At 46.4% G+C, this 27,246-nt stretch overlaps 1 protein-coding gene across 3 annotated transcripts in view; it reads left to right on the forward strand.

Moving 5' to 3' along the window:
- The window catches only part of LOC138566599 (hyaluronidase-1-like), a 214,524-nt gene that overhangs the window by 99,583 nt on the left and 87,695 nt on the right, over positions 1–27,246 (forward strand). For 2 of the 3 annotated variants that reach the window (XM_069644119.1, XM_069644118.1), the window contains exon 3: positions 20,971–24,095. The exons of the other annotated variant lie outside the window; for it this stretch is intronic. In XM_069644119.1, coding sequence (XP_069500220.1) covers positions 20,971–21,675 — 705 coding nt within the window. In that variant the 3' untranslated portion in view covers positions 21,676–24,095. Of the gene's footprint in view, positions 1–20,970; positions 24,096–27,246 lie in introns of those variants that run through there. 3 annotated transcript variants of the gene reach the window in all.

A 27,246-nucleotide genomic window follows, 5' to 3' on the forward strand; every position in this document is an offset into this window, starting at 1 on the left:
ACCGCCAAACTCCCCGGCGCTAATAGCACCGGATCACGAGTTCGGCGGTAATGTAATTCTCCATTGCCCATTGAGCCCATTCTGGAATGCCCCATTCCCCATTGGGCTCAGTGGGGAAAATTCACGCTCTTACCACCGGCGGATTACCTGCCGGCGGTAATAGCGCAAATTGTCAGCGGATTTCCCCCCAGCCAAGAGCTGGGGCGAAATCCGCCGAAGTCCTGATTTGGCGGACCCTTAAATCCGGCGGTAATAGTGCGACCGCCGGATTTAAGGGTTACCGCCAAAGTCATGATGAGGCCCTAAGTCTGGTAGGAAGAAGTTCAAAAAGGATATCCTGGTCTCCAACCCAGGCCTCCCTATCACAGATACCTATACTAGTGCCTCCTCCAGACAGACCCTCACCGACATCCTCTTTGTCGTTCCTTTGCCAGACCTATGGAATCCTCAAATGGTCTCTGTGCTCTCTCCTTTTTCGTACTCTCCCATTAATGGTGGCACCAGGTGGGAGGCCCCCCTGGTCCCCTTCCACTCCTCTAAGGTCATCATTAATGTTTACCTGAACGGCACCATCTTGGTCCAAGGCCCTCAGGCCAACCTCCTCCTCTTTGATAGACACTTCCCGTGACTTATCAATTTCCTTTCTTCTCCTGCTGCTCCTTCTCTCCCTTCTTCGGCTTCCTTGCCTCCCCCCTCTGCCACCTCTCTGGCGCCCTCATCTTCCTCCTTGGCTACCTTGCCCTCCCCTTCCTCTTCTTTCCTCCCTCGGGCTCCTTCAACACCTCCGCAGGGAGTACCTCTGATATGTACTCCTCCCCGTAAATCTTTCAAGGGTGGCAACCTTCTCCATATTGCCACTCTCAACTTTCGGTGAGCTGTCAACCACCCCTCCGACATCTGCCGTCTCCTGGAAGAACTCGACCTAGATGTCCTTGGTCTCACTGAGACATGGTTCACGGCAGGCTCTGTCACAAGCTTTGACACTCTCCCCCCTGATGGCTATACGATCCTCTTTGCGCCCAGATCCAACCGTTCCAGTGGCGGTATAGCTGTGATCTTCACGGAGTGGATTCCTGCCTCTTGCATTCCTATGCAGGTCTACTCCTCTTTCGGATGCCTTGTCTGCAGGCTTTCTCTCAATCCTGGACACTCTCTCACTGTGGCTACTATCTACGGGCCACCTTGTCAGACCACCTCCTTCCCCTCCGAGTGGGCGGACCTCTCCTCCTCCCTCCTGGCCTCGACCACTCAACTCCTCCTCCTTGGAGACTTCAACATCCACCTGGATGCTTCCTGTCCCTCTTCTGGACTCTTTTGCGACCTCTGCGACTCTCTCTCTTTCTATTCTTCCCTCTGGCCCGACTCACTCTGGATGCTCTGATCTCCTCAGACCACACCCTCACTAACCCTCTCACCACTGCTCTCTCCTGGAGTGATCATTTTCTCCTCTCATCTCTCTCTTTCGACCCCTCAGGCTGAGCCAACCCACACACTCATCAGACCCATGAAGCGTGTGTCTGTTGAGGCCTTTGCCACCACTTTCCCTCCCCCTCCTCCACCTCTGGCTGACCCACATCCTGATACAGCCCTTTCCATGTTCCACTCTTTATTTCTCATACTCTTGATGTACTTGCCTCTGTCATGAGGATCCGCTTGAAGCCCAAAGCCAAGTGCAACTCCTGGTACTACGACTCCAACCTCATCACCCTTCAACGCAAGTGTAGGGTGGCTGAGAGGAAATGGCTAGCATCTTGTGCATCCTCTGAGAAACTGGCCTGCTGCCTGCTCCAAAGGCAATACCGGCTCTCCGTCCTCACTAAGAAGAGAGCACACATCCAAGCCTGTGTCTCTGAGGCATCTAACAACTCGTCCAAACTCTTTGAAATCTGCAAGGAGCTGGCCAATCCTGCTGCAGTCTCTACCTCTCCTGTCCCCTCCGAGGCCCTCTGTACGGACTGGCTTCTCATTTCATCTCTAAAACCCAGGACATCCTGTCCACCTTCTTGTCCTCTCCTCCTTCTCCCTCTACTCTCTCCTCTGCCTCAGGCCTCCCTGCAGCCACCTCTCCTCCTCCCTTCTCTGCCTTTCCTCTGTTCACCCCTGACGAGGTTTCTAGACAAGTCCGATCTATGAAAGTCTTGTCAAAACAGGTTTTTCCCTGTTCTTCCAAAACCATCAAGGACCACATAACACCCTCACTCCAGCATTGGCCGACTTCTGCAATCACTCTTTCGCCACTGGAATCTTCCCTCCCCCCCTGAAGCACTCTCTTGTACACCCTCTTCTCAAGAAACCACGAGCCGACCCCTCCTCCCCTGCTAACTATCGCCCGATCTCATCACTCCTTTCCTGGGAAAACTCTTGGAAAAGCTGGCCATATCCCGGCTTAATCTTCACACTGAATCTGTTGGTTGTCTCCATGACCTTCAGTCTGGCTTCAGAGGAGCCAGGAGCACGGAAACTACTCTCCTGAACATCTGTGAAGACCTGCTCTCTAAGCTTGATGCTAATCACCCCTCTGTCCTCATCCTACTCAATATCTCTTCTGCTTCTGACACGGTCAACCATTCCATCCTCCTCAACTGGCTCCATGATAACCTGGTTATCACTGATCAGGCCCTGGCCTGGCTGACCTCTCTCCTCTCGGACTGACCCTCCCAGGTCCAACTTGGGTCCTTCCTCTCCTCTATCTCACTCTCTACCTGTGGTGATCCCCAGGGGTCTAACCTTTCCCCCTGGCTGTTCAACCAATACCTGGCACTTCTCGCCCACTGCATTGCTGCTCTCTGCTCCAACTTTCAGTGCTATGCAGATGACACTCAACTCGTTTTCAGGCTCCCCTCTGCCACCTCTTCTCACTCTCTCATCTCTGATTGTCTGTCTGCAATCCAGGAGTGATGTGCTGCCAATGATCACTGCCTTAATGCCAGTAAAACGGAAATCCTCCTCATCAGCACACTTGCACCTTTCTTTCCTGTCTCTCTCTGGCCGGCCTCCCTTGGCCCTCATCCTGCTCCCACCTATGAGGCTAAAAACCTCAGGGTCATTTTCGACTCCACACTCTCCTCTCCTCACATCTCTGATGTCTCTAAGAAGTCATACTACCGGCTGCACCTCCTCAGAGTTATTCTTCCTTTCCTCACCTTCACCCAGAATCTCACTGTCTCCAGAGCTCTGGTTCCTTTGCAGGCTGGACTACTGCAACAGCCTCTTTTTAAATCTGCCTGCCTCTACTCTCCGCCCTCTAGAACTCCTCCAGAACAGGACTGCAAAACTTGTCCTTGACCTCAAGCACACGGATCATATCTCTCCAGCCCCGAAATCTCTCCATTGGCTCCCAGTGACTGCCAGGCACAAGTTCAAGACCCTGTGCATTGTCCACAAGGCCTTCTAGGGCCTGGGACCGCAATACCTCCAACTCTCTCTTTAGAAATATCTTCCTACTCAAGCTATTCGCTCCTCCGGCTCCAACTCCCTCAGGGTCAGTCGCTTTTCCAAGCAATGATTTTGGGGTAGATCTCTTCCTTCGGCTGGCGCCTCCCTCTGGAACAGCCTCCCTGAAACTTGAGCAGAACAATCTCCGGTTCCGGAAGCACCTCAAGACCTTCCTCTTTGCTTCTGCCTTCTCTCTTCCTCTTTGATCTCCTGCACTGGTCACCTGGCTAACCTATGAATTCGGGCCCAGGTCCCTGCCCGCCCCGCTGCACACCAACACTGCCTCCTGACAATCCTTACACTTGGGTCTATTGCCACCGGCTGGCTGCACTACTTGTTGCGTTTTTGGTCCCTTGTATGGCACTCTCCCATCCTTCCCATTCACCTTGCACCTTTCCCCTCCCCTTTTCCCCTGCACTTGCGCGATATGAATGTCACTAGGCCTAGTAAGATCGTTGTCTTTGTCCTCCCTCTGTTTCTTCTGCCTTGTCTCGTTGCGCCTTGAAATACTTGTGTATAGGCACGTTATAAATGCCATATCATATATCATATCATGCATACAGGGCAAGATGCAGGGAAAGACAAGACACAGCACATGCCATTAGTAATCGACAGAGTAAAAAGTCTTTCGTTCAAAGTGTTTTCACCGTGTCTGTTTCTGTTGGAACTGCAAATGCTTGTTATTAATGTCTGCCTAAAATAAATCTACTGGAAATTAAGAACACAGACCAATAACAATCAAAAATCCTTCAACTAAATAGGTTAAGTAAAAAAGAGTAGGATTATTGCTGTTTTTTTCTCTTATCCTGAATGGAATATTACGCGTACCAGCATGCAAAGAAGTAATGTCAGTCTACAAAATACACTCTGGTTGTTTCAATTGTGGATTCAGAGCTTGAATGATCAACAACAAAAAGTACGTGACATGGCGACCTCTACATCACTACCTCCGAGATGCTGGTAGGACTGAACCAAAACCAGTCGCACGTCAGGGTTTGGCGTTGCTAGGAGATGTTAGCCCAGCTCCTTCTTGTAGGCTAGGAGAGCCTGATTGGCTTAAAACCCATGGATACTGCGAGCTACTTTTGACTAACCCTGGCCAACAGGTGACATACAAATCAGTGTGGCATCACCTCTGTGTTTTTGGGAATGTGTGTAAAATAACATTACGACACATGCAGAAGATTTGTAAAACATAATGCCCTCATTACGACCCTGGCGGAAAGGGGTTTACGCCGGCGTAAAGCATGGCGTACCTTTCCGCCAGACTACGAGTTCCCTATTAGATGGCTAGCTCATACCATTTTGCACCTGCTACCATCAATGGTCAGTTAATACCACTACGGCAGTGCCTGACAGGTGACTTTCCCATGCCTACACAAAAGCACAAACAGTTGGCATTGGCAATGCTTGTTTATTTTGTGGTGGTCTCGTAGTGGATAGACAGTTACAGCATGGCTAGGAATAACTCTGTGCGCCATCACTTCCCAACACAAGGTTTCATTAATTTTCGAAGCAGGTTACTGCAGACTGTTAGAAGATAGAGGGGTACTCCATGGAGGGAGATGAAAGAAGGAGGAAAGGGGGTCTGGAACTCCAGGATTTCAGGGTGGATGTGTGAGAGTGGAAGACCGTATCTTCAAGTGATGCAGATGTAACAACAGCTTCGCTTACACCTAGACTACAAAGGGCAGGGGTCTGTAGGGCACAGGTGGCGACAGCAGTGGGGGCATGTAAAGGGCATGTATAATTCCAGATAGACAGTAGAACTAGAGCTCCGTGGCTCTTCCGAGCATATCTAAAAAATGCACTAAATGCTAACATGTAGAAAAAATGAACGCCCAAAGATGTATTGTCGTCTGCCACAGAGCAAGGGTGTGTACGAAAGAGCAATGGCTGTATAGAAAGAGAAGGTGTTTGGATGTGGATTGCTGGGAGCATGAAAATAAGTCCAGGGTGGGTAACACCTGATTAATATGGAGGAGCTGAGAGATAAGAAGTGTGCAGGAAAGGGATGTGTGCCAGCGAAAGAGGGTTTGTGGGAGAGAGGGCGTGGGAATAATGTTAAGGCAAGCCCGTCTGTGCCCGTCCATGCACGGTCTGGGCAGGATGTGAAGCAGGATGAACATTACGATTACTGCGTTACTACAGCTATGCCCCAAGAAATAGGTATTGTAACTCGTAATACGCTGCTGTTTTAGGCGCCTTCTGTTTTAGGCGCCTTCTGATAGGATGATTTGGCCGGTAGGCTTTTCTATGTTTCCCAAGGCTATACCTACCATCATGCCTGACAATCTTAAATGTGGCATGCTATTTTTTCACATTTTATTTTTAACAAAAAAAACCTTTAATCCTTCTTAGGTTGATGAATGAGTACCAGCACAGGTTGGGTGATATTGTATGCATATTTGTTCTATAAAAAAGAGCTTAAGCGTAAATGCTATACAATAACATATTACCATTAGGCCTTGGACGTCTGCCTGCATTCACAGTATTTTGGTAATATGGGCCTATACACAGAGATATTAATGATACATATGATGATCCATTCCTGAATGAAATATATATCACTTTACAGTGATATCGTAACCATATTGTTCGTAGTGTACTTAGGAACAATGCCATTTGATGCCACTTCCTGTTTTGTCAAGAGGTGAAAGGTCGTGTTTCATCGCTTCCTGTGATGTCACTTTGGGATGGGGTCAAATTACATAACTTAGAGTATGTCATCAGAGGTCAAGGGTCAAGAGGCGAGGGGTAGGCCACTTTTTTGAGGTGAGGGGTGTGCCTGCCTGAGGTACTGGCTAATTTACGCCCTATTTCTCTCCTTCCCTTCTCTATGAAGGTTCTTGAGGCTCTGTTCTCTCCTATTCTCTCTTCCTTCTTGGAATCACCAGGTTTTTTTCGATCCTTTCCAATCCGCTTTCCGTCCTGGAAGAGGGACGGAATCTGTCCTTAATTCTGTAATGGACAAGCTTTCTCAGCGAGCCGAACAGGGTGGTAGCAGCATTTCTGCTAGATCGGTCTGCCGCGTTTGATTCAGTAGACCACCCCACCCTACTGGCCCGGCATTCCGACGCTGGTATTTTGGGGCAAGTTCTTGACTGGTTCCATGCTTTCTTGTCTGACCGGTCCCAATCAGTATCTCTGCCCCCCTTTTGCTCTCAACCTGGGCAGCTTTCATGCAGAGTCCCTCAGGGATCTGCACTGTCTCCCATTTTATTCAATCTGTACATTCGTCCACTTCTGCTTCTTATTCTGTCCCACAGGTTCTGATTCTATTCCTACGCCGACGACACACAGATTTTGGTCCGCCTGGACCTTTCTAGTGCCGACACGGCTATTCAGCTTAGGAGATGTTTTGTTCCGGTCAAATGCCACGCTCCTGTGGTGGCTGCGCTGTTGCTGAGCACCACCAATTATTGTAATTGCCTTTGCTTGGGTCAGTCAGGCTATATTACAAACCGCTGTCAGCTGCTTCAAAATGCTGCAGCTCGTTCAGTGCTTTGCCCCCCTTTTCAGACCCATATGACTCCTCTTCTTAAGCAACTGCATTGGCTTCCCATTGAGAAGATGATTCAATGTGTATCGTGCACCGGGCTTTCTATAAACAGGGTTCAGAATGCATCCAGGTTAAGTTAACCCACTATGTTCCTTCTCGTCCTCTGCGGTCTCAGTCTGCTCTCCTGATCTCTGTCCCCCGTGTCAGACTCTTTCAGGTTGGTGGACGTGCTTTTTCAGTGATCGCTGCAAAGGCCTGGAATACCCTCCCATTGGCTCTTCGAGCGCTCAATGACCATCTGACCTTTCGTCGAGCTTTGAAGACATATATGTACTAGAATCCTTCACCCTTGTCGCCCTCTCGATCTACCCAACGCCATGATGCCCCTTGGCGTATGTGCGCTTTAGAAAATAAACATAACATAACATAACAATGTGTGTGTGAGAGAGGGTGTGTGGAAGAGAGGGTGAGATGGGATGAGAGAGGGAGATAGAGAGAGGGTGAGAGAGAGATGGTCATATAGAAAGAGCCAGAGCGTGTTGGGGAGAGCGGGGGATGGGCAGAGACTAGGGTGATGTGTGAATGGGGTGATATGTGATTGGGGCAGTGTGATGTGATGGAGTAATGTGTATTTGGGCAGTAATGGGGTGTGATGGTGGGAGAAAGTGCATGCAAGGGTATGGTTGAGTTGCCCGTCCAACTCCTTTGTCATCCCAAACAATTCAGGTTGAGTAAAATATATGAAGAAACAAAGAGGCAAGGCTGTGGGGGAGGGGGTAAGCAATAGGTGACATAAGGGTAGTGTGCGGGGCAAGGGTGGAGTAGATAATGTGTCTTGAGTAGGCCCAATGGTATAGGGTGTATCTGCGAGTTTATAGAGCATAGTAATAAGGTGATCCAAATGATCAATGTGATAGCTAGCCCCATCCCACGCAGAAAGTACTGAAGCACTGCGATATTAGAATCAAGGCCTAGGGTGGCACAGGCCATGGTAAAAGCAGCAGCCCATCCTGGCAATGAGTTCCAAAGCACTTTACCATCCCCGTTCCTAGCCTAGGCCTTAAGTGAAAGGGCCTTCATGCCCGCTAGATAAGCCATCTATTGTCGCATGTTGCAAGCCTGCAAAATCATAAAGGAATGGCGAGCATGGGTAGAGCTGTGCCTGTCCCCGAATGACGATCTCCTGGGTGCCAGAGAAGAGTTCTTGAGATGCCAAAACATCCCAACCCAAATTTAGGGCACTAGCACCCGCCAGGAGAGTGGTCATCTTATTTGAACTAAGTAAGATAAGTGTCCTACAGTGATGGACACTCCTGTCACTTGCACACCATATGTACTGAAGCTTGTCAGTGAAATGTTTAAGATATTCCCGAGTATTAACAATTGTTGTAACAAACTGCAGATCATCTATAAAACACAATTGGACCAATTTTGTTTTATCGATGGTTTGCACTACATTTCACTGACTAGCTTCAGAATATGTAGTGTGCAAGGGACGGGAGTGTCCATCACAAAGAAATAGAGCTCTGAGCAAACGTATAGATCTCTGGAACTGGTTAGAGAATTTGGAACATTTTAGGAGCCTGAGAAGCTATCAATGTGTGCAACACAGATTGTATGAGTTTAAGAAACCCCAGAGATATCTGAACATCTGCCCATCAGCCAGACTCAGACGGTTTATCTTATTGCTCAAATCGGAGCAACTACCCACAATTATGATCACGGGGAGAAAAGACAAGATTGCTGTGGAGCTGCAAATATGTCGCCTATGTAAAACCCAAGATCAGCTGGAGACGGCAAAGCACCTTTTGAATGAATGCCCCGAAATGGCCAGTACATTCACTCCCCTCCTTGGCAGCTATGTTCATGAAATTATGTGTATTAAGGACAAACTGTTTTGGCACCACTGTATGAACTCCAACAGTATGCGCCTGTTGAGAGCTCTATATACCATTTGGCTGAGAATTGAAGTTAGATTGGACATAACCCTTTAGGTTATTATCCTAATTTTGTATAGTCAGCTGTGAGTTGAATGTATGAAATATATATGGATAGATTTTATATGTTAGTTTTCATGTGTTAGGTTATGAAGATTCGTATTTGTATTTAGATTTGTATTTGGATTATGTACTAATTTTTTTTCTTATTTTAAAGGTTTGTGTAAAGTTTATAATTTAAACTATAACACAATAAATATTAATTAATATAAAAGAAGGACACTTATCTTACTTGCTGCACATTGGCAGCATTTTTGTGCCAGAGCTGCATTTTTCTCCCTTTCACCCGTTAATCTCATTAATATTTGATAACCTACTATCACGCTTTCTTGAATAGGTGTGTGCCCCACTGGATTACATTTGCATCGGATTCGAACTGCCAGGTGCCCACAACCAGCAAACCTAAATCCCTCATAACCTGATTGATTAGTGTAATTCTGGAGAGGCCCAGGTGAAGACCCAAGGAGGGGTTGCTGCTAATTGGGGAGCACAGAGCACGTTGTCCAGTGAATTGTACTTCAAGGTGCATGGGGGGATGTCAACAAATCTAGTTGTGTGACGGGGAGTCATGACGGAGCGCGTGTTTGTCTGGGATCAAAGAAATTGCCTCTCATTTCAGCGGGCCAATTTGACCTCAAAAGTATCTACTGAGCTCATATCCAACTACCACGTGTATATCACGTGAGTTGCCCATGGGGAGGGAACCATTCTCAAATGCCCAGTCATGCTCACAGAGCCCAAGGTGGCAAGGCCAAAGGCCATGTGGAAGGGGATTGGCATAGAGTAGATACAGCCAATCGGCCATGGCACTATAGGGAACGGGTAATATGTCTAAAGGCGATAGCCAATGAGGGTGGGGAATGAACACAGTATACTGTTTGCATCATGAGTGACTACATTGCCTTTTATAATGTGTTGTTTGCTTGGAACAGTCTGGATTAAATGTCCCTACTGACATGCTCTTTCCTTTCTGTATAAGAAATAAACCTTTTTATCCTTGCAAAGGGTGCAACAAACTTTTTTCCTTACAGGATTGTTTTTTACTGTCTGGTTGTTGGTGGTCTGCCCTACAAATTTAGTGACCCTGACATGATCCCAGACCCCTCTGCGGGGACAGAGGGGCCGCACCCACCTTCAGCGACCAGTCCCTTGGGCACACCTGGAGTGGTTTACTGGAGCTGTGTTGTCAGAATTCCTGTCTGTTCTTTGGAGCGGGGCACTGCTCCTGCATTGTGATGGCCATTGATGGGATCCCGTGACGGAGGTTTTTGGGAAAGCATGTAGATGAAAGTTTGCCTTTTCAGGGAGAAAACAACGTGGGGAGGGGAAACGGGATACGCAGGACTGACGGTAAATGCAGAAGAAAGTGGTGATGCAGCGATTGAGGTGTGGGTTAGTAGAAAGACCACGTGGGACTTTGGTTTTTGACATATTTTTATTATTATATGGAATAAGAAGATGATGCAGTAACAGGATCCTTCCCGATTGGGGGAAGAAGACAGTGCTGTATCTTTAAGGAAAAAAGAGGAACAAGGGTAGTAGCTCGGTATATTGAATGGGTCTGGGATCCCTCTGCCCGATATAAAGGGGACATGGAAAAGAAGCTTTGTTTTCTTTTGGTGTTTTATATTGATTTAGAGTGAGGGTGTGAATGGCATGGGTGTGAGATGTTGGAGGTGTGTTGGTGTGGGACTGGAGTGAGGAGTGAATGAGTGACATGGTGCGCAGGGGCAGTGGAACGGGAAATGGTGGGACAACGGGATGACACAGGTACCAGTGGATTGAAACCTGAATAAGCAACATTTTTATTCTAATATGTTTTGAAAGGGGCTGCCAAAATGGAGCCGGCAACCCCATTAGAATATATGTGTGCAGCTTTACCATTATACAAGGAGAAGATTTTGAAGTACCACTGTGAGTGGGTGGCCGAGACAAGCAGGGGAATGTTCAAATCTTGGCCAGAGCAGGGAACGAATAACAAGGAGGTTCTAGGCCACATGTATACATTCTTGGCAACAGAATATAAGGGGAAGAAGTTAAAGAATAGAAAGGAAGTGTTAAAAGCATGGAAGATGGTAGAGGATTTAGAGGATGTTCCCCCTGCCCATGCAAAGACATTAGCAGGATCACCAACGTCATGTGTCCAGACCACTCCAACCACCCCTTCCATTCAAGAACCCCCGTCCCACCCATAACAGAGCCAATAGTACAATTGCCACCAGGAACACCACAGTCCCAGTTAGGATGTTACCCTACACACGCAGCCTCAGGCTACACAATCCTAGTGTACATCCCTCTGCCCGCCAGAACAAGAGCAGGGGGCCAAGATCAGAAACCATAAAAAGAATAAGAAGAGGCGTTAAGGAGGACGCAGGAGACTTTGGCACAGTTGAGAATGGATAGGAGGGATGGGCAGAAGGCACCTTGTGGGTTTGACGAATGGAGGGCCGGACACATATTGTTCAGGATTGATAGTACTGCTATTAGTGATGTACACATTGAGAAAGAGGACCGTGGGAGAGGAAGACCATGGAGGGGAAGTTTGGATTACGGGACAGTGCAATCTGAGGATGAAATGGGATTTGTACCAGGGGATGAGGAATGGGATACTTTGGATGAGGTAGAAAAGGGGGAGGCCCACCCCCAATATCCCCCTAGGTGGAGAGTTTGTGGCGTATAGGTTGAGGAACCAGTATGGGCATATGGCAGTATGTATGTATGTATGTATGTATGCATAAGGCATTTATAAAGTGTGGAACAAAGGCCAATGGGCATCAAGGTGCTAAGAGCAGAGAAAAACCCACCGGCCACCAAAAGGAGCCATTAGAATAAATAAGTTTCAGCTCCTTTACGAAATTGATCATTGTCAGTGGTCTCCCACAGCAACCCAAAGAGAGCATTCCACAAGGAAGTAGCCGAAAGAGCACCCCCGCAAGCAACTCTCTGATAAGGTTTTGAGAGGTGGAGCGAAGTCTCCTTGTAGGCTGGTATCGGGACACCTTGTCTTGCAAGTATTCAGCCTGCACCTTATTCATTGCCTGGTGAGTCATGCACAAAACTTTAAATTGAATCAGAGAATTCACTGGAAAACAGTAAAGTTGACATAGCATGACCTGGGTTGGAGAGAGACGTGGGGCGTCGAGTGCCAGCTGCGCTGCCACATTTTGCACAACCTCCAGATGCTGAATTTGAAATGCAGGCTGTCCCAAGTATATCCTTTTCAATAGTCGAGCGACCCCATAATGGAAGCCGTGACTACTTGTCTTCTGCAATTTGGGGGGGAAAAGGGAGAATCTTCCTAATGATTCTCTGTTTAACAAACAGTGGTGAAAGGCAAACAGATAGAGAAGAGGAAGGTGAAGAAGGTGGTGGGGGTGCAGTTCCGTGGCCACACGTGGATACAAATAACCTGATTAAGGCCTTGCCATCCCTCACAGCAGGCAGAGAAAAATTGATTTATGCGTTTGAAAAGCAAACGGCCGGTATCACTCTGGCTGTAGGTGATTTGAAGAGTTTACTTGTTGCAATACTAGGGGACCAGGCAGACGACATTTGGGAGAAGGCAGGGTGTCCCAGAGTGCAGTTGGTGGACGATATTCATGATGGGGCCCACTTTAATGACATCAGAGCACAGGTATGGGCGGCACAGCGACACACCTATCCAGGCCCCCCCAGCTTTTCAGTCAGCCATGCAGCACACAAAGCACGATGATGAAGATCCATCCAGTATATTTTACAGACACAAGAGATGTGCAGGGCAGAGACAGGTGAGCCATGGGATCAATCGATACCATTCTTTTATTTTATGGTTATAAAAGGGCTCTCCAAGGAGATGCAAAAGGCACTCAACAAGATAGTGGGGATCGAGGCATGACGGTGGCCAGAGACACAGTCCATAATTATCCATCATTGCAAACAGCTAAGGGAAAAGGTGAAAGAAATGGGCCAACGAGTACAAACAGAGGAAGCAAAACTAGTACACAAAATGTTAGCAAAGATATCAGTAGAAGGGGTGATAGTGGCAGCATTACATGTTGCACAGATGGACGCAGACCGGTACAGGAAGACATGCGGACGGCACCTGCATGGGGAGGAGGTTTCAAGTGGATTGGTGGGTTTCAACAGCAGTATCAGGGGTGGCCCCAGGGAGGCTACCCCCGGGTGACAGGGGGGTTTGCAGCGTCTAGAGGGGGTAGAGGAGGCTTCGAAAGGATGGGGCTTAGAGGGCAATATGGGACAGTGTTGGACATGTGGGATGATGGGACATTTCTCACGTGAATCTAGGAGTAGGCCAGCAGTTGCATAATTAGATGACCCCATATGCCCCAGGAGCGCCGGCTCTGTACTCACAGCCCTATGCCCCCATGCCCACAGAGGCCCCGTACGAAGCACCATCAATACTGGCCTTGCCTGTTCCCCCTCCACAGTTTCTGCAGCTGCAAGCAGCGGTTCCCAATGGGCCAGTTTCGTGTACGGAGCACTCGGCTCCACTGCACGTGCCTCAAATACCCAACAGTAATGCAATTCTCCATGGCACCATTACATACTACAAAGAGACCAGTTTGATGAGAGGGGGTCCTTTCGTCTCCTGGGGAGGAACACATAACTTGACTAGGACAGCCCACAAAGTGCCTGAGCGTGCCCAGTCATGTCAGTGACAGCCAACCCAGAAGAGGAGCCCTTGGTGAGTGTGGAGATAGGCGATAAAGCCTTTATTTTCATGGTGGACACAGGTGCAACCAAATCATATATCAGCGCGGGGCACATTCCGTTGTCAGGTGAGGTTCTGGACATGAGGGCTTCTCTGGGGCAGTGAAATCGGTTCCATTTACAGAATAATTGGCAATCAAAGTGGGTGGCAAGGCAGTACGGGCCCCGTTGTTGTCCCCGACAACGTCTCCTGTCAGTTTGCTAGGATGAGACGTGCTCAGCAAGCTGGACATGAATGTTTCATTTACTGAGAGAGGAGTGGTGTGCTCAACCCTTGGAATGAACCACATAATGTCCATGATGATTGTTCAGGCCTTGGGGAGTGGGACGGGAGCCAAAGGAATCCCAATTCATCTAGACCTGTTTATCTATGGGGTCACAGTGTTGTTGAATGCCCTCCCCCAAGTGAGTAATGGGTGCTGGTGAATACCATCCGACTTCCTATTCAGGCCCGCTCAGTCTCAGGAATGCATTGCAGGGACCATCCTTTTCTTAAATCTAGAAGGGGTGGTGGTGTCAAAGAGTAGTATCATCTTAATAGGGACAGATGTAGATGGAGATGAGTGGCGCACTGTACTATGCATAGAACCAGCGCAACCATTGAAAGAAGTGACAGACACTAACTTGTTTGAAGACAAGGACAATGACGGTGAGATAGATTGGCCATGTGTGTTCCCTGCAAGATCATGATGCAATATTGCCAGGTCCCGTAGTCCTTGTTTGTGACAGAAAGCATCCCATCATTTGCCCAAGAAGATCTCGCCCAGGTACCTGGCATTCTATGGGCAACCAATCCCCATGACGTAGAGCTCCTGCAGAGTGTTGCTCCAGTTCAAAATTACCCTTAAGCCAGGAGCAGTATTGCCCCAAGTGAAGCAGTACCAACTGTGCAAAGATGCAGAGGAGGGGATACATTACACAATCACTGCATTCTTACAGCAAGGTATTATTGTACCCTCTAAGAGCCAGATAGCTATCTGTATTCGTATATTAAAATAATACATGTATCTCTGAACTCGTGATTGGCGTATTTCATTTTTGGTGGTACTAAGCCTCGATATTTCCTTTGGTCTTTCAGATGGTGCCCGAATAGGGACCCTCAAGATTGATGTCATCTCGCTGAAAAAGAGACGCAGCTACCGGACTGGGATCGGAGAGTGAAGGGGCCCCCTGCAAGAGACTCGACTCCTCAGCAGTACTGCATGATCCGATCCCTGGATGTGAGCAAGAGTTTCAGGAGGACATCTTGACGAGGGTCCCCATATCTAGGTGGGCTCTTTACCGAAATCGTCAGCCACGGCTATCCTTTGAAATCCGATCATACCCTTAGTATCTTTGAAATCAGGTGAGTCGTGCCCGATTCCTAAGAATCCTGATATGGGTTGTAGATTTGCACTTGCAAGTACAAAGGATGCCAGGTAACACCAGTAATCTGACATGCCTGGGAAATTGTCATCCTGTTTCAGGGTATTATTCTGCAGAGATAGACAACCTTTGGAATGAGGCCAACCAGCGCCACCCATTGGGTCGCTGGATTGCTTAATGTACTGTAAGTACGGCCTAAGTAGTATCGTATTTAATGATATTTGGCACAGACAGACTAGACATGTTACCTACCTTCAGTGGCCAGTCTATGGCAGTTTTGAAATTGCCCGCCTAAGGTATTTAGAATCTATATTGTTGAAGAAAAAGGTTAGGCCTGCAGCATTTGATGCAATTAAAGATTGAACAAAGGAAGCTATGCAGCAACTTAAAAGTAAAGAAAAGCATGACCGTAGACACCTGACAAATGCTGAAAAAGCACTATTGCATGATCAGCAGAAACAGTCAGAATCTATTAGAAGTATAGATAGGGCTTTCTCACTTGATGTGCAAAAGATATATCCGTCTTAGGATTCTCATACATCAGATGAACTAATTAACAAATTGTTGAATGAACGTAGAACTGTTGCAACTTCACCTCCTCCCTATGTGCCCCACCCTGTTGTTGTGCCTCCTTCTGTTGTAGTTCCTCCTTTTCCTGTTGTTGTTCCTCTTCCTGTCATTGTTCCTCCCCCTGCACCTCCACCTTTACCGACAGTTGCCGTCCCCATAATTCCGTCTGTACCTCCAGCGGTATTGCCTTCGTTACCCATTGACTTCTTACCAGGTGGTTCTGCTCCACCTGTAGTAGTTGAAGAGGTGGGAGTTGATCCAAGAATAGTACAGACTCGTGGTACAGTATCCAAAGCTAGAAAAAAAGAATTGTATACGTGGGCTAAAAAGTACATAGAGGAAGGCGAAGAATCGTCTGTTTTAGTTGCGATTTCTGCCAAGAAAGTATTCCTGAACAGACTATTTTGATAGAAGGGATGGGAACGCATTTAGCTGAGATATGGAGTGATTTGACGGACATGAATGTCCCACAGGGGTTGAGGGATTTGAATGTCCTAGCCCGCTCAAGGGACACATCGGAGAAAGTACATGAGCATGTTGAGAAGGTATTTGAGTTTAATAGGGAGCTAGATCGGTTACAGAAAGATGAAATGGATGGTAATGGACGGGAAGCCTCATATGTGCAGAAGCGATTTCTTCCTCCATTGAAACCAATGAGTGAGGAAATGTGCATTTGCACAAGAGACGCTCTTAGATGGATTTCGGATGTTTCAATTTCTCCCATAGAAGTGTATGACACGTTTAGTCAGTATGCTCCGGCAATGCAAAGGAAAGTGTTACAGGTGATGGTAGAATATCTACAAGATAAGTTTATGAAGAGAAAGGTTTGTTGTCCCACAGATTTGATGGTCGTTTACAAGAGAGCATTTTCGTCCGATACAGCTTTGACTACTTTGTCACTTGATTTAGCCTTGTTGCTTAATAAACATTCAGATTTGCCTACTTTACAATTGCCGATGAGGGAGGTTCCTCCAATATTTGTTCCGAAAGTAGACATTTCAGCTAATGCCGCAGCAGGAACGCCTGCTACTACTGTCGTAGCACATTATGTTTCTCAGTTTGTTCATGTCCCCTTTTCTAGACAGGAAGTGAATACCATTAGACAAACAATTCCACATATTAGGAAGAATCCAACAGGATTTTGTAAAGAAATTAATTCTGTCTTCAACAGTTTTTACATTGGGTGATATAGATTTATTGTTTACCGTGATCCTTCCTACTGATTTATGGAAGCATATTAGAACTGTAGATGATCAGGCAGGGATGGGTGATACATGGGATAACTTAGTACAAATAGATGGAGAAGGGAATGCTGGTGAGAAACCGCCACAGGTGATACTGATGTTGCTAGACAGAATAGTAGCTAAATTGAAAACTTTGGTTCCTGAGAAAAGAAGCATATGGGATACACTCACGACTTGCAAACATTTGAAGTCAGAGGGTGCAACAGAGTTTTTTAGCAGATTTGAGCAAGTATTTTCAGATTTTAGTGGTCAAGACTTGAGTACAGAGTCAGGGAAAAGGCTGTTTGTAGACAAGTTTGTGCGTGGATTATTGCCTGAAATCCAATTGCAGATTATGACTTTTGAGAGTGCTTGGCAAATGAAATCACAATCTGAAGCATTACATATGGCTCAGTACTATGAAAATAGAGTTAATACAGAGAAGGCGGAAAAGTAGAAGGGAGACTTGAAAACTAAAGTATTGTTGCAGCAGATAGCTAGAGGAGTTAGAGGTGGGAATACACAGTTTAGAGACCAATTTACACCACAGGGTAACGCACAACTGGGTCCTGTACACATGAACCAATGTGCATATTGTAGACAGGAAGGTAATTGGCGAGCACAATGTCCAATCCTTCAGCAGAGATCGAATAGCACATATGGTGCAATGGGTAGACGATCAAGAGGCCGTCCTGGGATAGGGGGTCCTGGTAGAAGTCAGTCTGCACAGAATCAACAGGCACTGTTACAGGATAATCAGCAAGAAATTGTTAATAGTGGGAACATGTTCGGTAATCCTTCGACTGTCTATTCTGAGGCTCTTGCATTTGATCATATACTGTTTCGTTAGGACAGCCCGAAGCAGAATCTGGAACCAATACCTATTCCCGTCGATCAGAAAGGGCACTAAGTTGAAATGAAGGTGGGGAATACGGAGCATATATTTATGATAGATACAGGAGTACAGAAGTGTTCTATTGATCATTCACGGGTTCCAGATATTCCACTGTCAGGGCAGAACAACATTTCTGTAGGGTTTTCTGGAACGCCAGTGGTTAGTCCGGTCTCTCGGCCGGTATTGATTTCACTGGGGCCATTCACTGATTCATGTCCATTTCTTCTGATGGCAAATTGTGGCAAAAATATGTTAGGATTAAATTTATTAAAAGAATTGAATGCTGTAATTTACTGTTCTCCAGATGGAGTGCATTTAACGATTTTGCCTCAACAAACTTCCATTCCACAATTTTTGCCTAGACCTTTTTCGCATGAATTAAATAAGGTTCTGACATGTCTATGGCAGTTAATGATAATGACGTCGGCATTTTACAAATTGAACCAGTTAAAATTGTGTTGAAACCAGGTATTAAATTGCCACGTATTCCACAGTATAAGATTTCGGTTGAAGGTGAACAGGCTTTCAAAAGCTTTATTTCTGATTTTGTACACGTTTGCGTGATTGAGGAAATTGCAGGGAGCATGTGTAATAGTCCGATTCTACCAGTTAATAAAAAAGGGGATAATGCGATTCCTTTTCGTTTTATTATTGACTTGCGTGCCATTAATAAGGCTGTTGCTCCACAGTTTCTGATTGTACCTGATGTTACTACAATATTGACCATGATTCCAGATACGGCTACACATTTTAGTGTTGTGGATTTGAAAAATGCTTTTTTCAGTATTCCTGTACATGTTGAGAGTAGATATTTGTTCGCGTTCACCCTAGGTGGATGGTCGTTTACATTTACTTGTGTGCCACAAGGGTACACTGAGAGTCCAAGCATCTATAGTAGAGTGTTGAAAGAACAACTTCATACGCTTGAGTTACCTTCTACTTGCAGGTTGTTACAGTACGTAGACGATTTGCTTCTAGCTGCAGATTCTGAAGTTGTTTGCAAGGAGGGCACCGTGTTACTGCTTATTCATTTAGCAGAACATGGGCATAAGGCTTCATTGAAGAAGTTTCAATATTGTCAACAGGAGGTTGCCTATTTAGGCTATCTCCTGTCAAAGGAGGGAAGAAGATTGACACCTGAACGGATACAAAGCCTCTCTAGCATGTCTGTCCCAAATACACAGAAAGAGGTTAGAGCTTTAATAGGCATGGCTTCATACTGTAGACAGTGGATCCCAAATTTTTCATTAATTATAAAACCTATGTTGACACTGACAAAGAAGGGCTTTTCTTTGCCTTTACCGTGGAATATGGATTGCCAGAATGCTTTTGTCTGCTCAAGGCTGTGTTGTGTTCAGCAACAGTTTTGGGCACACCAAATTATGAATTCATATTTGTGTTATATGTGCATGAATGTGATGAATCCGCTTTGGCTGTTTTGACACAGGAACATGGGGGCAAGAATAGACTGTGCGGTTATTTTTCCTCCACGTTAGACCCTGTTGCATGCGCTTTGCCGAGATGTTTGAGAGCTGTAGCTGCTGCCGCTGCATCTGTGAAACAATGTGAGGGTATGGTATTAGGTCATTCTTTAATCGTAATGGTACCCCACTCCGTAGATGTTCTATTAAACAGAACATAGACGCAACATCTCACATCAGCACGACTAACAAGGTAGGAGCTGATTCTATTTGCTCCGCATAACCAAATTAAGAGATGTTGCTCATTAAATCCGACCAAACTATTGCCTCTTCTGCAAGAAACTGATTGTAGTGACAAGAAGTCACATGACTGCCTCTATACCACAGAACAAGAAACTAAGGGCAGAATTGATTTGAGTAATGCACCTCTAAAGAATCTGCAAGGGGAGCTTTTTTGTGAGGGCTCCTGCTTTAAACTCCCAATGGTAAATCCACTGCTACTTACGCAATCACCACATTAAGCACTATTGTGGAAACCAAACGAATTCTGCATAACTCTGCGCAGGCCGCAGAGATTATTGCGTTGACTAGAGCTTGTGAAATATCTGAAGGGCTTATTGTAAATATATTCACAGACAGCCAATGTGCGCTCGGAGTGGTGCACAACTTTGGTCGACTTTGGGCTGAGAGGGGTTTCTTGACCCTGCATGGAACAAAGATTCAGCATGGCACTTTAATAGTTTGGTTACTTTCAGCACTTGCGCTTCCTACGTGGTTAGCAATAATGAAGTGCGCTGTGCATCAGAAGGTGACGGACGACGTAGGAAAAGGAAATGCTGTTGCTGACAGAATAGCCAGACTGCCACTGATTTAAATAAAAAAATGTATGTGTTGGACCCAAGAAAAGGGGTCACTGATACTTGTATGATAGATGAAGGAATTGATTGTATAAAAGAAATTCAGGCTGACGCCACTCCAGATGAAATTAAACAGTGGGCTGAGGTTCCAGCGGGTCTAGATGATGAGGGTTGTTGGGTGGATAATGAAAAGCAAAGATGGATGCTACCCAATGCCTATGTTAATGCTATGGTGACAATGGCTCATGGGTCAACACACATATGTGCCAAAAGTAATTGCAAACTGTTAGATCCTGTCTGGTATAATACTAATATTCAAAAGACTGCTGATAGATTTGTCCAAAGTTGCATGATATGCTTGCAGTATAATATTGGGAAAGGAACACCGGCATCAAAGGGTAGTTTTGGGCTCCCCTCCATGCCTTTTGAGGTTATTCACTTTGATTTTATTGAAATGGAGCGTTGTCAGAACTATAAGTCTGTTTTAGTTGTCATCTGTGCCTTCAGTAAATGGGTTGAAGCTTTTCCACTAAAAGATGCCACAGCAATGTCAATGGCGAAAACCATGCTGAATGAATATTTTCCTAGGTTTGGTTTGCCGAGAGTCATTTGGTCGGATACTGGTTCACATTTGATCGCTGCTGTCATCCTGCAAGTTTGTGCAGGGTTGCAGATTGACAAATGGTTCCACTCGGCCAGACACGCTCACAGTGCTGGTCTTGTGGAATGCCATAACGGAATTTTGAAGAACAAAATAGCGAAAGTGTGTCGCACACAGCAATTTAAAATGGCCTGACGCCTTACCAATAGCCTTATTATCAATGCAGACCACCGCACAGTCAAAGACAGGGCTCTCCCCCTATGAAATTGTCATGGGGAGGCCAGCCAATATATGGAACATACCAAAACCCAAACTGTTGAAGAATGTCGAACATTCGCTTCTTCTTGACTACTGTGAACAGTTTACTCAAAACTTGTATTTGATTCATCAACAGGTGCGAGAAGCCCTCCCAGTAAAATACGAGGGTCCAGGTCATCAACTCCCAGCTGGCCAATGGGTCTTGATCAAGAACTTTGAAAGAGCCTCCTGTCTCGTACCTCGCTGGAAGGGACAGCACCAAGACCTTTTGGCCACGCAGACCACTTTACAAGTGGCAGGTAAGAAGAACTGGATCCACTCAACGCTTGTAAAAAGGATTCCTTTTCCTCTGCCCTACGATAAAGGAGAGAGGAAGGGAATTGGTGATCTTGACGCTCACATCGAGCCTGCTCTCATCGACACCGAGGGTGTCACGGAAATCCTTCCTGAGCCCTTGGGGCCTGGGGAGACTGCTGCTTTATCTACGAAAGTCCTTCCTGAGCCCGTGGGGCCTGGGGAGATTGTTGCTTCTTCTTCAAATTCTTCTTCACTGTTGCTCGATCCTGCTTCTGTTTCTTCATTGTCTTCAGGAAACAATGACACTTTGTTCACGGATCACACCGTACCTGGAGTCTCAAGGTATACGATCTGCGACCTCGGAATCGGATTTAGATTTAGAGTTGCTGACATTTACGTTAATGTAAATAGGTTAGGGAAGTGCAGCCCCGGCTGTGCCCACAAAGAAACTCACAAGAAACCACTGTTGAGCCAGTCCCTCATCATTCCTCTGCTGCATCAAATAAGAGGCAGGGACCGGCAAAGTTACCTTCAATCAACGTAGGCCATGTGGTCAGGTACCACCGACGGATTAACTAAAAAAGCCTAACAATGAAGCTTCATAATGGACGTTGAGAAACAATGCCCATTTTGAAAGCCACTCTTACTACAAAGGATATTGGTCACTTATTTGATGATGAATTTGCCCATCAAGGGTCATGGTCCCCAAGGACCAAATGGTTACTGGTTACAATAGCAGTATTTTTTATAATTATATTGACATTTGGGTTCTGGTATCTAGAAAATCTGCATCCGCTTGATGTCTTGTTACCGACTGCAAGTATCTCCACTGTGTCTCCACCTTATGTGCATCTGCACACTCTTCCTCCTCGAGACCTCCAGCACAGAGGGGGTTATAGTAATAACACTCTTTTAATGATCATGAACGCTACCCATGCCATTCTAAATAGGACAAACTGCTGGATCTGTTCACATTTGCCGCAACATGGGGAAAAGGGACTGGGGTGGTACATACATCCTCTTCCTTTATCTACTGCCTGTTATGCCTCGCTTAGGGCATTATTATTGGAATGAGAGTGTCACTGGGAATTTTTATGGGACTAATCTCAACTAATTTGAAAAGTGAGTTTTAACACCTTTAGGATGTTCCTTGTTTGCAAATAGGAGCAAGCTGAATGTAGCTTCTATTAGGCCTTCTGACAGACTCTCTAGACCTTTTCCATCGTTGATTTCTTTTAAGATGGCTCCCGTAGGCAATAGGGATGCCATGCCTCCTTCCCATACTATCAACCATAGTCCAAACTCTGATCCATTCTGCATACGAAGGGAAGGTTCTCAACCAATGGGTATATTGGAGGGATGTACAAGTATTGCAGATTTAACTAGGGAGGATAGACATTTGTATGTAGGAAATCCTATCCTATTTAATTTGTTTGCGAGGCCTTTCCGTGGTTACCCAGAGATTGGGAGGGAACTTGTTATTTGGGTATATTGCTGCCAGGAATATATGTTGCCACCAGAGCCGAAGTCTCTAAAACTCGTCCCAGGTGGGATGTGAATGTTGATATACCGTCCCAAGTTTTGGGTGATGTTGCCAAATCCTTTGTGCCATTCTGGGGACAGATAATGAATTCTGAAGACATTAGGAGATTGGCAAGAGTATTGGAGAACACCATCAATAGGACCACTGACTTTTTGTATAACATGACGTTAAAACAGAAGGCAATTAGATTAGTGGCTCTCCAAAATAGGATGGTGCTAGATATAATTCTAGCTGAGCGTGGTGGGGTATGCAAAAGGGTGGGATCTGCATGTTGTGTTTTTGTACCTGACTCCTCCCCCACCACATTTAAGGCAATTCAGAATCTACATACACTAAGTACTGAAGTACATGTCCCACAGGGAAACTGGGATATTAGCACATGGTTCTGGGACTTGTTGCGATCCTGGGGTTGGAAAGTCTTTGCAGTTCTTATGATAATCCTTGGCATTATACTATTCTGCTGTTGTTGCATACAATGTCTGCCTGTCATTCGTTCAATGATAGGAGGGAGTTGCGCACAAGCAATAGGTACACCAGGACCTAAGATACATATGCCTGAAAAAGCTACCAATGTCTTAGTAATGCAGGATATTACCATCAAGGAATTAATGGTGATATCTCTGAAACCAGTGACTCAGGTTGCTCTGACAATGGGACATGGTCTTTATATAGTGAAAATGTTTGAGACATGCTCTTGGCTTAGGCGAAAGGAGGGTTTGTAAAACCATGTTTCGCACAATACCGCCTGATAATGAACATTGGACTAAGCGCATTAGCATCTAAATGAACCTGAATCAAAGCTGACTACGCCGCCATTTTAGAGACATCCGCCATTTTAATTAAACTCCTGTTTTCTGTCTCATGTTGAACTATGTTTTCTGCTCGAGCTTAGGAAAAATGAACTTTGCACTGTGTAAACATGTTGTGACTGCTGAGAGCAGAATGTTTGTCCTGCACTAAGAAACCTTGGAGCTGAACTGAACCTCAATTTAGTTGTTGTCTGCACCAATAGCGTCATTCTTTTTCAAATAGTGGAACTGAATGCTGAATAGCTGAAACTGTGTGCCTTTGCAGAAATCCATTGTGGTCATTCTTGAAACTGGACTTACCTTTAAGTCGGAAGACAAATGTCACCATTGTATTCTGTATACTGACAAATATGTTAAATGTTTGAAGACAGCATTGAACATTGTATTAGTTATTTGATTCTGTATTAGCAATGAGAAAAGGGTATGAACCCTAGCCAATCGGTAACCTGGAGAAGGGCTGGACGATGTAGACGGGATTGTGTATAAAAGACGCATACTTTGTAATGTCCAGTTCTCTCTCCCCTCACAATGTCTGCTGGTACACACTGCGAGGCGCTGAGAGCCAGATAGCTATCTGTATTTGCATATTAAAATAATACATGTATCTCTGAACTCGTGATTGGCGTATTTCATTTTTGGTGGTGCTAAGCCTCGATATTTCCATTGGTCTTTCAGCTGGTCCATGTGCACATCTAGATGCCAAGTCTGCTTCCAGATTTCTACTGAGCTAAGTGTTTCCCAATGGGGAGTGGGTAAACTATTAAGATCCAACAATGGCACCCACTTCTTTTACAAGCTGTTTAAGGAAATAATTGCTCTATTAGGTATCAAGCATAAGTTTTGTTCCATCTATCAACCTCAAGCCAACAGTGCTGTCAAACAAATAACCAGCCTCTTAAAGGCTACATTGTCTAAGCTATGTGTGACCCTCAAGAAGAACTGCGTCCACTGTTTGCCCTTGGCCCTTTTCAGGATGCAGACACAGCCCTGTAAGGATCATCATCTCCCCCTCATGAAATAGCAACAGGACGGCACATGCATACACCATGGTCGCCAGTGCGAAGCACCTCTGATGCTCACAGGGCTGCGTCCATCTTGGGGGATGAATTTAAATTGTACCTCTCTGCATTGATGAAGTCAACAAAATGTATTTCTAAACAGATAGCACCATCGTGATCAGAAGACGAGAACAGTGATGCATCAGAATCTGTGAGCTCGCCACCCACCTGGCCCCAGGGGACATAGTATATGTGAGGAATGTTGTCCGCAGGTGGAGTGAGCCGAGGTACAATGGCCCATTCACCATAGTGTATGCCACTCTATTTGCGGTCAAGCTAAAGGAACTGCTGTATTGAGTACACCCCCCAATACAACTCTCCCTGTACCCAAAACAGTTACACTGGGTCTCCTAATAACATGACTGTCCTTGTTTCTATGCATGCAATGGAAAGCACAGCATCTTTTTGATGTTATGCTGAATTGAGTAGTGGACATTGTTGGTTTTCCTATCTCCTTGTCATCGACTCAACCTCATCACAGCACGACTACCTCAGCACACCCATCGATTGAATTATACTGTCACTCCTCGAGGCGCAGCTGCTACAGTGTTTACTGAATGTTTGCATAAAATTACTACTGCACTTGTCAGGTTAACGAGAACATTTCAAAATGTAAACATATTTCATGGGTTGGCATGTTTACAAACTTCTCATGACTGTCACAGAGTAATGAATATGTTTATATGTATATGTTTTGGTTTTATTTTAGGGTGCAGCATTTATACACTTGGCAACATTATATAGTTGAGTCATATAAAGGGTGTGTGTGACATGGGCAGGTGTTGCAATCTGGGAGGTGACTTTTTGGGGAGGGTTTCAGACAGATGGCAAGAGGTGGTAGTGAGCTGCACGGCAGAAAGATTGGTGGGGTTTGACAAAGAAGTAATATGATAATAACAAGTGCCTCACCATATGGGCCATGCATGTTTCAAAACTGACATGGATCGGAACCAAAGAAACGGCAGTAGATGCAACAAGACATTGGGCCTCATTACACGGTAGGCGGTAGGGACATACCGTTACCGGTAAGGGATTACCGGTATCGGTAAATCCCCTCCCCAATCACGACCCGGACATACCGCTATTAGCGGCACCGCTAAGTACGGTGGCACTATTAGCGGCAAGTCCGTGAGCGCGCGCCCCCTCAGACCGGAAATAGCGGCATAGCGCTAATATCACGGCATCACGAGCCATGCGTACATGGCAATACCGGCATGTAGTAGACCCAAAGAACCCTTACCGGCAAGGCGCTAATACCGGCATCGCGAACCACACGTTAAAAGAGCACAGCAGAGTTCCCACCTGCCACAGGTGGACAAAATCAGCACAGGTGGAGGCAATGGAGACTGGCAGCACAAAAGAGCACACCACACCCCTCCCCACACCCATTCCCACACCAAGATGGATGCAATACTAGCAGCATTACATGGGCTAGAGGACATGATTGCAGTGCAGCAGCTACAACAACAGGCAGCACAGAGGAGACGCAGGAGGAGGAGGAGGAGGAGGAGGAGGGCAAGACAGGCGCAGCAAGCACCACCAGTGCACCTAGTGATACCACAGAGGCAGCCACCAATTCCCAGGATCAGAGCCAGTCCAGTCAACCTAACCCCTGAGCAGATACACACCCTGTACCGTCTGGACTGGGATACCATCACCACCATAGTAGACATGATATACAACGACATTGTGAGTCTCATTGACATCCGTACTGCCATCCCCCCTCTACTGAAGGTAGTAACAGTGCTCCACTTCTTGGCCACAGGCACCTACCAGCATACGGTAGGTCAGATGCATGGCATATCACAACCAGTATTCTCACGCACTCTGAACCAGGTGCTCGATGCCCTCCTGAAGCACACAAGTCAACACATATACATGCCACGGACTGCCCAGGAGATCTCCAACACCAAAGTTGGCTTCCATTCACTGGCAGGCATCCCAAGTTGCATCGGGGCCATCGACTGTACCCATGTAGAACTGGTGGTCCCACATGCCAATGAGGCAGTGTACCGTAACAGAAAGCTATACCACTCCATCAACGTTCAAATGGTATGTGACTCCAACAAGATCATCACACATTGCTGTGCCCGATATCCCGGTTCAACCCATGATGCAATGGTCCTGCGGAACTCGACAATACCACGATACATGGAGCGACATGCTGGACAACGTTCGTGGCTACTTGGTGAGTAGCAGGCCGACCACATGTCAGTGTGATGTGGATTGTGAGTGGGGGGGGGAGATGCATACTCCAACTGGGCGTGAATGGGGGGGGCGATGCATACTCCAACTGGGCGTGAATGGGGGGGGGGGAGATGCATACTCCAACTGGGCGTGAATGGGGGGGGGAGATGCATACTCCAACTGGGTGTGAATGGGGGGGGAGATGCATACTCCAACTGGGCGTGAATGGGGGGGGGGAGATGCATACTGCAACTGGGCGTGAATGGGGGGGGGAGATGCATACTCCAACTGGGCGTGAATGGGGGGGGGAGATGCATACTCCAACTGGGCGTGAATGGGGGGGGGAGATGCATACTCCAACTGGGCGTGAATGGGGGGGGGAGATGCATACTCCAACTGGGCGTGAACTGGTGTCATGAGAAGAATGGACATACATTTTTGCATCACTGTACAGTGAGGCAGCCCACAATGGACCAGAGACAAAACCACATGCTGGAAGTGAGTGCCACGACAAACAT

The sequence above is a fragment of the Ambystoma mexicanum genome, chromosome 2p (assembly GCF_040938575.1).
Source record: "Ambystoma mexicanum isolate Mex_15411 chromosome 2p, UKY_AmexF1_1, whole genome shotgun sequence".
Classification (NCBI taxonomy): Eukaryota; Metazoa; Chordata; class Amphibia; order Caudata; family Ambystomatidae; genus Ambystoma; species Ambystoma mexicanum.